Here is a 13,525-nt window from a genome sequence, read left to right on the forward strand (position 1 = left end):
AAGACCTGTTCCTATAGCAGCAGCGGCAAAGAGACAACTTTTCCTTGCAATGTTATCTCCACACAATTTTCCCATCATTAGTAGAAATACTTTTTACTCTCATATAGAACTTACTTAAGCATTGTTTAAAAATATTCTACACTAGGTAGGGACCAGTAAATAAAAAAAATCTCTATAAAAGAAGTAGTCCTTGTAGAGGAACTTTGGTTTTGGCACCAGCTGTTATGTTCCTACAGGCTCCAGTGATGGAAATCTAGCCCATGAGGTGCTGTGGGCACCGCAGATGCAGGAATGTGCCTTATTAATACAGTTCTTTTTTTTTAATGTGTACCCTCTAGGATAAGCTAGATTGGCTTTGCTGTTTTCTTTTTTAAATACAAGCTAGGTAGCAGCCTGAGATGAGTCAGCCTGGGAGTGAGGTAGCGATCTCACCACAGGACAGGCTGAGAGGTTCTACAGGTCAGGGCTTCTGGAACCCTTTCACCTTTCTAGAAACTCAGAGAACTTTCTGGAACAGGGGTGGAGGAGGGCAGGAAGCCCAGATCTGCTTGTTTGAGGGACCTTTGCCAATCCTCTGGCTGGAGGCTGGGCATGATGACCAAGGACACCCTTTAAATGTGGAGCCTGGGGAGCAGTGTGCAGTGTTGGGTGAAAGATGGACTGAGAGGAAGGCTTGAGTGTTGAGCCATGGGAGGGAACCCTACCTACAGGCACATCGCTGGGAAGGAGGATCTCCACTGTCCCACTGTATCCTAGGGAGTACAACCTGTGCAGCAGGGAAGGATCCAGCTTAGCATAAGGCCTGAAGACAGCCACCAAGCTAACAGGACAGGATAGTTTGAGTGCTTCTACACCCCCTGGGTGTAAAAGGGGAGAGGGTGGTCAAGTGCAATACCCAACTACTTCATTGTTAGCTCTTGGGACTCCTTGCCCAGGGATACCCTCGGTGAAGAGGATTCATTCGGGTTCTGAGGAGGTACACCAAGGGGACTTTAGTGCTCCTTAATCAAGACTGTTGCTATTCCACATTTTTTGAGCAGTATTTGTTGCTAAAAAGCTTGTCCTCAAGTTTTACAATTCCTTAGGCATCCCAATACCCAATCCCATACCCCTAGACCCTATCCAAGTTGTTAACCCCTTAATAAAAACATCTGAAAGCTAGCTCAAGGACTATTTACTGACTCCAAGCGTGCAAGTGTGGAAAAAGTGTGTTGCATGGCTGTGCAGAGCTTAGGGGGAACCAAAACAAATCCAGTGGCCCCAGAGGGCAAATGTATAACATAATTAAGAATAATTATGTTTACCATATACCACGGACATCTATCTAGTTTCGTAGCAGGTAATATGAAATCCTAGTACTGAGGAGGAATGAGCACCTTTATACCACCTAATTTTTTACATTTTCAGATGCATGATTGTTAAAGGCATAGGGGACCTATAAACCTAAACATTCTTAATGTGTGAATTGAAATGCAATGTTGGGTCAGCTGTCTAAACAATATCTTTCCTCTTTAGATTTTAATAATTGTGGTGGCCATCTTGGAGATTGGTCTAGGTATTGCTTTAGCAATCCTCGCCGTTACAAACACAAGTGTAAGCGGTATTTCTTTTTGGGGCCCCATCTTTGTAAGTATTGTTTTTATTACCTGTTGCTTTTAGTCTTTTATATGACAGAACTGTGTAACAATGTGCAACAAACAATTGCCAACTACAGATCAGCTTCCATCAGTGTAACTTCACAGAATTGTTTAATATTGACGCTAATTACTTGGATTTTTTTGCTTTATTTTTCCCGAAACGTTTTCTTGCTATCCATTCATTCAAGAACATTTTTGCAGGATACACATTCTGCCTGCTTATAATTGAATATGTTACTTAAAGGAGATCTTCAAGTTGTGTGGTGACAACTGTTTCCCAACTGTACTCCTGAGTTGTCACCCCATAACACACATCTCTGATGAAAACTACAAGTGACTGACCTGGCACGTATTGCATAGCCATGTTTTATTGCATTTTTACTGCATCAGGAAGCAGGTCCAAGCAATGATGTGTAGCAAACTGTAAAATGAGTGTGTGTAGACATCAAGAGTAAGAGAGAATTGAGGGGATCAGCAATATGGAAAATATTATGACAAAGGTGACTTTTTTTAATACATGGAGCCTTCACAAAGTACATTTCATCCAGTTAGAGTTAACATTGATTTTAAGTCACATTTTATATGGTCCTTTTGCAAATTGAGAATACCCACATTTTCTAATCTTTCTCTATATGATGTTTGTAGTGAAAAAATATTTATTTGGTCACCCACCTCTACATGTGATGCCCAAAGCCATGCTCTATATCAATGGTTTCCAAACTGTGGCCCTTTACTTGTTTTTTTCCAGCCCTTGGGACATTATTCACCCACTGTCAACAACAGTGGGGCATAGTTCCTGACACTGACAATAGGGGCACTATTCATCCCACTGATAACAACAATTGAGCACTATTCCTCCCACTGACACCAATGATGAGGCACTATTCCTTCCACTGACACCAATGATGGGGCACTATTTCTTCCACTGATACCAATAATAGGGCACTATTCCTCCCCCTAATACCAATGATGGGACACTATTCTTCCCACTGATACCAATGATGGGACACTATTCCTCCCACTGATACCAATGATGGGACATTGTTTCTCCCACTAATCCCAATGATGCGGCACTATTTCTCTCAATGACACTACCGATGGGGCATTATTCCTCCCACTGACACCAATGATGGGGCACTATTCCTCCCCCTAATACCAATGATGGGGCACTATTCCTTTCACTGATACCAAATGACGGGGCACTAATCCTCCCCATAATACCAATGATGGGGCACTATTCTTCTCACTGATACCAATAATGGGGCACTAGTCCTCCTCCTATTACCAATGATGGGGAACTATTCCGCCCACTAATACAAATGATGGGGCACTAATCCTCTCCCTAATACCAATGATGGGGCACTAATCCTCTCACTAATACCAATGATGGGGTACTAATCCTCTCCCTAATACCAATGATGGGGCACTATTTATCCCACTGATACCAATGATGGGACATTGTTTCTCCCACTGATACAATGATGGGGCACTATTCCTCCCATTGACACCAATGATGTGGCACTATTCCTCTCACTGATACCAATGATGGGGCACTATTCCTCCTACTAATACCAACGATGGGGCATTATTTACTATCACTGACACCAGCTGCTAAGACATTTTCTTCTCCCACTGGCCTAAGTCTGCCCCCCCCCCCCCAAAAAAAAATATTTATATTTATAAAGTTTGGAGACCCCTGTCCTATATTGTTAACCAATATTCTCTAATGTATAAAATAAACTCTATAAAGGGATGATGCTCTTTCCCCAGGTCTTTGTGTACAACCTTACATTTTTCCTCAACATTACATTTAATTTGTCTTTGAAATGCCAATGTTGGTCAAAATCTTTCTAGTATATGTCAATAGCCTGCTGACTTTTAACCCCTTTGAGCGGACAGTATGCAAATTTACGATCTCGCCCTGACTCAGAGAGGCTGCAAATTTGCATACCCAAATGTAAATAAACCTGTGCCAAGACTCAGACCTGTGAAAGCTCCCGGTCGTTACTTGTGATTCGGAGATTTCTGATCATGTGAGCCAATCACGACAATCACCACAGTTATGTGATCATAAACCCCGTCCCACCTCCTGGCATCAGAAACTTCTTATAAGGCCAGGAGGTGCGGCGTTAAGGGGTTAATAATGCTAAATCATTTTGTGCCATGGGCCTTTTATTTCTGAATGGTAGCTGTACTATACTGTACATACAATTAATATTCTGCACTGACATCATGAAATAACTCTGCATGTGCATCTGTGTGTGAATGAAATTGTCATTGTGTCATAGAAATCAGTTACAATCGGTAGATTGTTCACCATCGCATGTTGTTGTCTTGTAGTACATTGTTGCCGGATCTCTGACCCTTTCTGCTTATCAAAAGCCCAGAATCAGTTTGGTGAGTATGTTCTCCTTTTCGTAATTTTATTTGTGTCTAGTAGAAATAGGAATAGCAGTAAAAGGTTGTTGGAATTTGATTAGACTTTACCTAAACCTTTCATTGGTGAATGCTCTTTTAGGTTGCCCAGCAGTAGATATGAGATATGGAAATCTTGCTTTGATCCCCAATTTCCCTGTCATTCTCAATCCCCCAGTCTGCTTGTTTTGTTCCTTATCAGCTTCCCTACAATACAACCCCCTAGGACACTTCTAATAGTCAAAGCTGTTAGCTTACATTCAAACATTTTACACATATTATCTTGAACCAATATTTCACCATCTGAAATCTCAGGTGAGGCTGCAATACCATACAAGGTAGTATCAAAAAGTTTAAAGATAGAAGAAAATAAGTCAGTGTGTCAAAAGACATCATGAAACACTGACTAGTGCTGCACAAGGAACACAAGCTGTGCAACGCAATACATTAAATTACGTCACACTATAATTGAATATACTTACATGTGCATGTATTAACACAACATGTAAACGATCAACCTTCCAAGTGATAATGTACATAAGTAAATGTTCATATAGTGACATATAATCCCCCTGAAGTCACAAGCCCTGTGACGAAACGTGTTGGGGTGCAGGCTTGGCTGATGTCACCACGTCCACACGGAATACGGCAAGTGGTCTGATTTTACAAAGCATTACAAGAGAGAGTTACCACATCTACTTTTAAGGCTGTATTTATTTGGTGCGGTTTAGCACCTTATACATGAGAGTATAATTCTTGTGGCGTTTGCGGAAACCGCAGCACTAATCTTTGTTTCACTATAGGCTTGATAACTATAGGCTTGGTAACTGGTATGAAAGTCCATTGAGCGCATTGCTCACATCAATTTTATTTTTTATTTTATTATTATTTTTCAGTTTTGATCATTTTTCATTTTTGGTTGTGTTTCTATATATGTATATGTGAGTTTTTTTGTTGAAAAATGTAAGCACAATATATTGTTTTTAATTGGTTAAGCACATGGGGTTGTGTTATATTTATAGCAGCTCACAAGGATTTGATTATTTATCGATTTAGTGCCAAAAGACATCATCCTGTGTACACCGGGAGCTGTGCAACTGGTACTATTCTTGTGTGCATTACCACGTCTGTTATTTTATCATGGACAGCAAGTAAGAACAAAGAGCAAACGTGAAATTCTGCTTGAAACTGGGCAAATCTGCCACAGAGGCGTTTGACATGACATGATTTGGCAAGTTTACTGTGATGCTGCAATGAGTCCTTTGAGGTGTTTTGAGTGGCATGCCCGCTTCAAGAGCAGAACATAAATGGAAGACAACGAGAGATCAGGAAGACCTTCAACAAGCTCAACCCCTGAAAAATGCTATCTTCCCGAAAATAAAGGTCCAGCTCAAATATTGCTGTTTTGACAACATTGCATAGATCCAGCGATTTGCCCAGTTTCACGCATAATTTCATGCTTGCTCTTTGTTCTAACCTGCTTTCCATTATGAAATAGCAGATGCTCAGAATAACACTAGTTGCTCAGCTCCTGATGTACACAGGACGATGTCTTTTGGCACACTAACTCATGAAGATCAGTGCTCCCTCTGACTGTGTGTGCAGCCTTGTGCTGCCATCTGTTGGCGTGTCATGATTTTGATCATTCAGAATTCAAGTGAAAATCCAAACCTTGGAAAAGATGGTGGTGTGGTTCCTTCTGCAATAGAAAATAAGCAGGAGCGTTTTTCACTCTTACTCTTAATGCAATGCACACAGTAGCATGTGAAATGTGTCAACATCCTCTATCTGGTGCTGAAATTTAGGCAAGGTTTAACCCCTTTTACTGCCACCGCAGTATGTCTTACGACAGTTGCAGTGGGGGGCTTTTATACACACTCCCGGCTCGGCCCTCGACTCAACCTCCCCTGCCATGCTTTACAAGCTCCGCTGTCCCACCTGTGGGTTCGGGACCCCCATGGTGGATGTTGCTGGGTGGAGGGGATCATAAGCGAAATCTCCTGCTCTCAAGGACCCAGGCGGGTGGCGAATAGATGGAACCAGACCTGGAAAGATCGACCACCAATGCATGTAGATTTGTGCAGCTCCAAATAAGGCTGGGGAAGCCCGATCAATACTGCAAATCGAAACAAAAATACCTTGCGCATTTCCTCAGTAACCAAAGTTTATTAATTATAAAATAATACTCAAAAACAGCGAATAAAATCAGGCATGTAAGTCCTCAGAGGGACCTGAAAGATAAAGAGCCAGCGCGGATCCCATCATGGGGGTGGATACTCAGTACAGCTGATGCGTTTCGAAGGGCATCCCTAAGCTCTGATGAAGAAGGGATGCCTATCTCTAGCAACCCACAGCGAGGGGTTCCTCAGGGCGTGGAGTCTAAGTCCCAATCTGCTTATTCATCAGGGCCCCTGATGGTGGGGATTGACTTGGAGCAGACTGAGACCAGGTCGCAACCCCTGAGTACGTCCAGCAGTGGAGAGAGTACCGTCAGAGGTGTTGCGGGAATAGAGCCTGATGTGAAGAGGCTGGTAGGCCTGGCAGCAGGGACTGATCCGTGCGGGATGGATGGAGAGTCAGCGTAACGTAAGGAGTAGTCAGGCAGGCCGGGTCAGCAATGTGCGGCCAGCGAGGTACCAGAGGAGCAGGCAGAGAATGGTCAGGGTCACGAGCCGGGTTCAGCAACTAACGGGCAGTGAGGTACCAGAGGATCAGGCAGGAGAGTGGTCAGGTCAAGCCAGGGGTCAAGCAGGAGACAATCAGCAGGGTCAGGATCAAGCAGAGGTCAGCAACAGGAAACTTCACAAATCAGATCACAGGAACAAGACAATAAGACCAAACGGCAATTGCACATACCTCCTGTCCTGTTTAAATAGCGTGCCCTGCGCTGTCATTGGTGCCAGCCGCGTGTCCGCGAGTGCGCATGCGCGGCCGTTGCAGCTGCCGCGATCGCCCAGGTCCCGCTACCCGCTGGCTAGAGCATGTCGGTGTTCTGCGCATGCGTCGCCTGGCGTATTGCGGCAGAACACCCGACCCCTGACATATGGCCTGGACGTCTCTGTGAGATTGTTGCAGTTCTATCTTTGTTCAATTTTTGTATCACTTTTGCTACAGTATTTTGACTGATAAGTAAAGCTTTGCTGATCTTCTTGCAGCCTTTACCTTTATTGTGTAAAGAAATTATTTTCTTTCTGAGGCCTTGTGACTTCTCTTCCATGTGGTGCCATTGCTGACAACATGGGTTTATTTTGTTAGGTAATGCCCTTTTATAATCAACTGTCTGCTGGACACCTGTTTAATGAATAATTAGACTAAACTGTAGTTGAATTCTTGTTATTGGGATTTTGTGGTCTAAAATTCAGCTTTGCTCCTAAGACATTTATTGGGGTGTATTCATTTTTGCAACATGGTTTTGAATGAATTTGTTGGAAAAAATAAAAAAAAATTTTGTGTGTGCAAATTAACAAATCTTGTTTGCAATCAATGGCCCGCATTTGTGGGAGTATTTTGTAGTATAGTGTCCCATAGAAAATGATGATTCTGAAAGGAAAGTAAAGGTTTTCTGACACATCTATTGGGGTGTACTCATTTACAGTTGCAAGAAAAAGTATGTGAACCACTTGGGATTACGTGGAGTTTTGCATGAATTGGGCATAAAATGTGCTCCGAACATCATCTAAGTCACAATAGAAGAACACAGTCTGCTGAACATAATACTACACAAACATTAGATGTTGCCATGGTTTAATTGCACATAACATGTAAACATTCACAGTGCAGGGAGGAAAAAGTATGTGAGGCCCTAGCTTAATGACTTCTCCCAGAGCTAATTGGAGCCAGGAGTGAGCCAACCTTGACTCCAATCAGTGTGATGATATTGGATGTGTTGCTGACAGCTGTCCTGCCCTTAAAAAACACACACCTGTTTTGGGTTTACTGGTTTCAAGAAGCACTGTGTGATGTGAACCATGCCTCGCAGAAAAGAGCTGTCAGAAGACCTACGATCAAGAATTGTTGACTTGCATGAAGCTGGAAAGGGTTACAAAAGTATCTCCAAAAGCCTTGATGTTCATGTGTCCACGGTAAGACAGACTGTCTACAAATGGAGAAAGTTTAGCACTGCTGCTAATCTCCCTAGGCGTGGTCGTCCTGTAAAAATGACTGCAAGAGCACAGCGCAGAATGCTGCATGAGGTAAAGAAGAATCCCAGAGTGTCAGCTAAAGACCTACAGAAATCTCTGGCACATGCTAACATTTTTGTTGACACATCTACAATAAGGAAAACATTAAACAAGAATGGAGTACATGGGAGGACACCACGGAGGAAGTCATTGCTGTCCAAAAAGAATATTGCAGCACATTTGAAGTTTGCAAAAGAGCACCTGGATGTTCCACAGCACTACTGGCAAAATATACTGTGGACAGATGAAACCAAGATTGAGTTGTTTGGGAAGAACACACAACACTATGTGTGGAGAAAAAAAGGCACAGCACACCAACATCAAAACCTCATCCCCACTGTAAAACATGGCGGAGGGAGCATCATGGTTTGGGGCTGCTTTGCTGCCTCAGGGCCTGGACGGATTGTTGTCATTGATGGGAAAATGAATTCCAGAGTTTATCAAGACATTTTGCAGGAAAACGTACGACCATCTGTCCGCCAACTGAAGCTCCGTAGAGTATGGGTGATGCAACAGGACAATGACCCAAAGCATACAAGTAATTCAACAAAATAATGGCTGCAACAGCACAGAATACGCCTTCTGGAGTGGCCCAGTCAGAGTCCTGACCTCAACCCAATTGAAATGCTGTGGCATGACCTTAAGAGAGCGATTCACACCAGACATCCCAAGAATATTGCTACACTGAAACAGTTTTGTGAAGAGGAGTGGTCCAAAATGACTCCAGATCGTTGTGCAGGTCTGATCTGCAACTACAGGAAACGTTTGGTTGAGGTTATTGCTGCCAAAGGAGGGTCAACCAGTTATTAAGTCCAAAGGTTCACATACATTTTCCTCCCTGCACTGTGAATGTTTACATGTTATGTGCAATTAAACCATGGCAACATCTAATGTTTGTGTAGTATTATGTTCAGCAGACTGTGTTCTTCTATTGTTGTGACTTAGATGACGTTCAGAGCACATTTTATGCCCAATTCATGCAAAACTCCACGTAATCCCAAGGGGTTCACAAACTTTTTCTTGCAACTGTATGCTGAGCACTGTGTAAGCCGTGTACCGGGGTGGGCTCCCCAGGATACAGTGAAGTCACGAACGAGGAAAGCAACCTCAACACCAGCTTTTGAAACAACAGAATTTTACTTAGATGTGGCAAATAAACACAACCACAAATGCTGGAAACATACAATAAATTTACATACAGCCAGCCCAAAGGCTGAGACCCTTGTGCTGCACAGCACGGCACCTTATGATGGATGAAGGTAGAAAGTAAAGTAATTTACCTACTGGCGGGCACAAATAAGCTGCCACACCTTACCTGTTATTACCCTAAAAGAGCAGGAATCCGTGTATGGGTGTACAGTATGGGCTAGCCTGCGGTGCAGCACAACAGCTTAAAATCTTACACAAATCTACAGTATTCCCCCTCCCATAACTGGTCCTGTAGCACGTGCCTGAGTATTCCTTCTGAGCAAAACGCCAGTCTGGCTTGAGTTTGTAGGATTTTATCAGCTCTCCAATGTGAAATGTCACTTTAAGTTGTGGAGTCCTTCCAATGATCAGTAATTACACTTGTGGCCTGACACAAACAGGGACCCTAACTAACTTACTATAGGCCTGTCTCAGTCTCTGGAGGCGCCAACACTGAAATGAGGTGCGTGCACGATCTTACCGACGCGGGTCTGCCTTGCATCCACTGGTGACTCAGAACAGAACAAATGTCTCTCCAACAAGCATGCGATCTCATCAGCCTTCCTGGCAGCGATCTTCCTTTCTCTGAACAGGATCAGCTTCACTAGCTGCAGTTCTCACACCTGAATGCCAATGGATTCTCTGCTCACATGGCTTTTTTCCTTCACCATCATCAAAACATGGCTGCAGTCTCTCTTCCTATTCACTGAGCTCCCATGTGTAAAACCCCACCCCTTCCTGAATACAGAAATATCTATGCAGTCTGAGGCTGTGTTAAGAAAAACAGTGACATCTTGTGGCTAAATCACAGAATGTCAGTAAAACATTTAATTCACAATGAGAGCTGTTTCCCCATCTCACAACTGTATGTGTATATGGATAAAATTGCTGAAACATTTTGAAGACCCCTTGTAGTTTTAGTTGTATTTTAGTCATCTGAATTGTTTTAGTTTTAGTCATATTTTAGTCAACAAAATTAAAACTGCTTTTATAGTATAATAAAAATTGGTAATATATTATAACAACATATAACTGCAAAAATGGCTCTGGCAGCAAAAGGAAAGAAGCTGAAATAAGAGAATAAATCAGCTGCTGAAAGTTCTTAAAACATTGATGACACACTAATCATTTTTTAAAGATAAAAGGTTGAGTAAGTGCCGCACTTATCTAATATCTATCTCTCTAAAATCTGTATAGCTACGAATGATGACCTTATGTTTGAAGTGATGGAATGTGTTATATGCTTTTGTTTTTTTTTAATGACATGCTCTGCCTCTTATCTCCTTACAGATCAAAGGCTCTTTCTTCCTGAGCATCATCAGCTGTACTATCACCATCATAGCTGTGATTTTAAATATCATTGATCTGGCGACAGTCGGATGTTATCCTGTGTATATAACAAATACCTCCAATGATGTTGACATTAGCAACAACAATAATGCTAACACTAACAATGGTGGCTTTAATGACTACGATGACGACCATAACAACCACCATAATAATAATCACGATGGCTATGAGAACGATCGTCATCCAAGAAGCAGCTACCAGACAGATGAATGCGCACTTGTAAGTCTGTCATTACTAACATTACCAGAATAAGATTCTCATGCCAAGGGATGTGAAGATCAACCATTCTTTAAGGTTGCTGAGGGATTAGCTAAAGTGTATCTAGCTCAGTGGTCTCCAAATGCGGCCCTTGGTTTGTCTTTATCTGGCCCTTAGAGCACTATTCCTCCCACTGACACCAATAATGGGGTAATAATTCCTGCACTGACAATGGCAATGGGGCACTAATCCTCCCACTGACACCAATGATGGAGCACTATTCCTCCCACTGACACCAACAATGGGACACTATTACTCTCACTAACACCAAGGATGGGGCACTATTCCTCCCAATGACACCAATGATGGGGCAATATTCCTCCCACTGATACCAGGGATGGAGCACTATTGCTGCCACTGACACCAGGGATAGGGCACTATTGCTCTCACTGACACCAACGATAGGGCACTATTGCTGCCACTGACACCAAGGATGGGGCACTTGTAATTCTCCTGATACCAATGATGGGACATTGTTTACTCCCATTCGCCATGGTCTGGCTCCCCTAATGTCTGAAGAATAATAAACTGTCCCTTTGTTTGGAGGAGTGTTTGGAGACCCCTGATCTAGCTGAAAATCTGGAACTTTTTTTTGTTTTCAATAGAGCGTGGGAGGGTTAAAACCTCCTGCTAGGTATGCAATGGGTGTATTGCTATAGGTGTAGGCCATTTATATACCTCCTGAAGCATGGCTGAAAAACTCCCAAAAATGGCATCATCCCATCCTGCCTTTATGCTAGGATATTGCTAAGATACTCCCAGCCACTACTGCTCACTCCCACCATCACAGGAGTGAGCCTTCAAACACACATGTGTGCTTCACTATCTCCTTGTTACTGTAATAGGGGAGAGAGAGCGTATGGGAGTTTGGATCAGCTAAGAGGATCTAAGCAATGTCCTAACAGAAAGACAGGACAGGATGGTGCCATCAGCAGAGATTTTTGGCCAGGCATCAGGGAGTATGCAAATGTGCTACACCCATAGCAAGAACATTATTCAGCTTTGGTCATAGTTTGTTTTAATCTACAGGCCAGTGCCGAGACAAGGTCATCTAGCGCCCAGGGTGGTTATGCCAATGGTGCCCCCCTCCCCCCAAAAAAAAAAAAACGTAGGAGCATAGTGTCAGTAAAAATCCTCTGCCTCCCCCCCCCCCAAAATAAATAAAAATAAAAAGCTCTAATCTTCACACTTATATCCTAAGCATAAATTACCTTTGTAAGACAAAATTCTCCCTTCAATAATTCCCCTTCTTCCAGTAAAAATCCCTCCCCCCCCCGCAGCTTAAACCCTCTCCCTCCCCAACTGTTCCTCTACCCCTCATATTTACCCTCTGAGCATAAATCCTCTCTCCCCTCTCCCAGCACAATTCCTCCCCTAAATCCCCTCTCCTAGCACTGATCTTTGCCCCAAATTTCCCCTCCTAGCACAAATCCCTTCAGTCATCCATACTAGCACAAATCATCCTCCCTAATTCCATCTTCCTAACAGAAATTCATCCTCCTAGTCAGGGGCGGACTGACAACTCATGGGACCCCCGGGCAATAGGGGATCATGGGGCCCCTGTGTCCTTGCCCAAACTCAAAAAAGCCTATGAAAAAGGTACCAGGGGCATCTCATGGGGCCCCCTACTGACATAGGGCCCTCGGGCAGTGCCCGAGTTTCCAAATGGTCAGTCTGCCCCTGCTCCTAGTCCATATCCCCCCTCCAAATCACCCATTCCAGCACAAAATCTCCACCTTGTCCAGGGCAGCCGCCCCTCCTGCCCACCTCTTGTCCTGGCCCTGCTACAGGTACTCCTTACCTACATATATAGTTCTATTCAAGATACACTATATTGCCAGAGGTATTGGGCCAGCCCTCCAAATCATTGGATTCAGGTGTTCCAATCATCTCCATGGCCACATGCGTATAAAATCAAGCACCTAGGCATGCAGATTGCTTCTACAAACATTTGTGAAAGAATGGGTCGCTCTCAGGAGATCAGGGAATTCTAGCATGGTACCGTGATAGGTTGTCACCTGTGCAATAAGTCCATCCGTGACATTTCCTGGCTACTAAATATTCCACACTCAACTGTTAGTGGGATTATAACAAAGTGGAAGCAACTGGGAACAACAGCAACTCAGCCACCAAGTGGTAGGCCACATCACATGACAGAGCGGGGTCAGCGCATGCTGAAGCGCACAGTGTGTAGAAGTCGCTAATAGAGATGAGCGAATCGAACCAGGCGAAGTGGAATTCGTTTCGAATTTCAGGAAAAATTCGATTCGCGGCGAATCCGAATATTAGCATACTTCGGGTGCGCGAATCGGATTTTTCCCGATCAGCCGGCAAAAGTGTCCCTGCAGAGAGCTCCGCTATTTCTGACAGTTCTCTGACAGTTCCTTCACATGTACAGCGGTTGAAACATTGTATCTATTTGTTTCCATTTAGGATACAGATGTTTTTATTCGGAAACAGATACAATGTTTCAACCGCTGTAAATGTGAAGGAACT

At 43.4% G+C, this 13,525-nt stretch overlaps 1 protein-coding gene across 1 annotated transcript in view; it reads left to right on the forward strand.

Moving 5' to 3' along the window:
* The window catches only part of LOC149453975 (membrane-spanning 4-domains subfamily A member 12-like), a gene marked incomplete at its 3' end in the record, with an annotated part of 46,722 nt that extends 35,732 nt beyond the window's left edge, over nt 1–10,990 (forward strand). The window contains exons 3-5 of the mRNA XM_089687982.1: nt 1,516–1,626; nt 3,978–4,034; nt 10,712–10,990. Of these exons, the coding sequence (XP_089544108.1) occupies nt 1,516–1,626; nt 3,978–4,034; nt 10,712–10,990 (447 nt within the window). The remainder of the gene's footprint in view (nt 1–1,515; nt 1,627–3,977; nt 4,035–10,711) is intronic.
* Nucleotides 10,991–13,525: the final 2,535 nt, after the last annotated feature.

This window comes from Staurois parvus, unplaced genomic scaffold, assembly GCF_062004578.1.
Source record: "Staurois parvus isolate SC_StPar_1 unplaced genomic scaffold, SC_StPar_1.0 ptg000443l, whole genome shotgun sequence".
NCBI classification, from domain to species: domain Eukaryota; kingdom Metazoa; phylum Chordata; class Amphibia; order Anura; family Ranidae; genus Staurois; species Staurois parvus.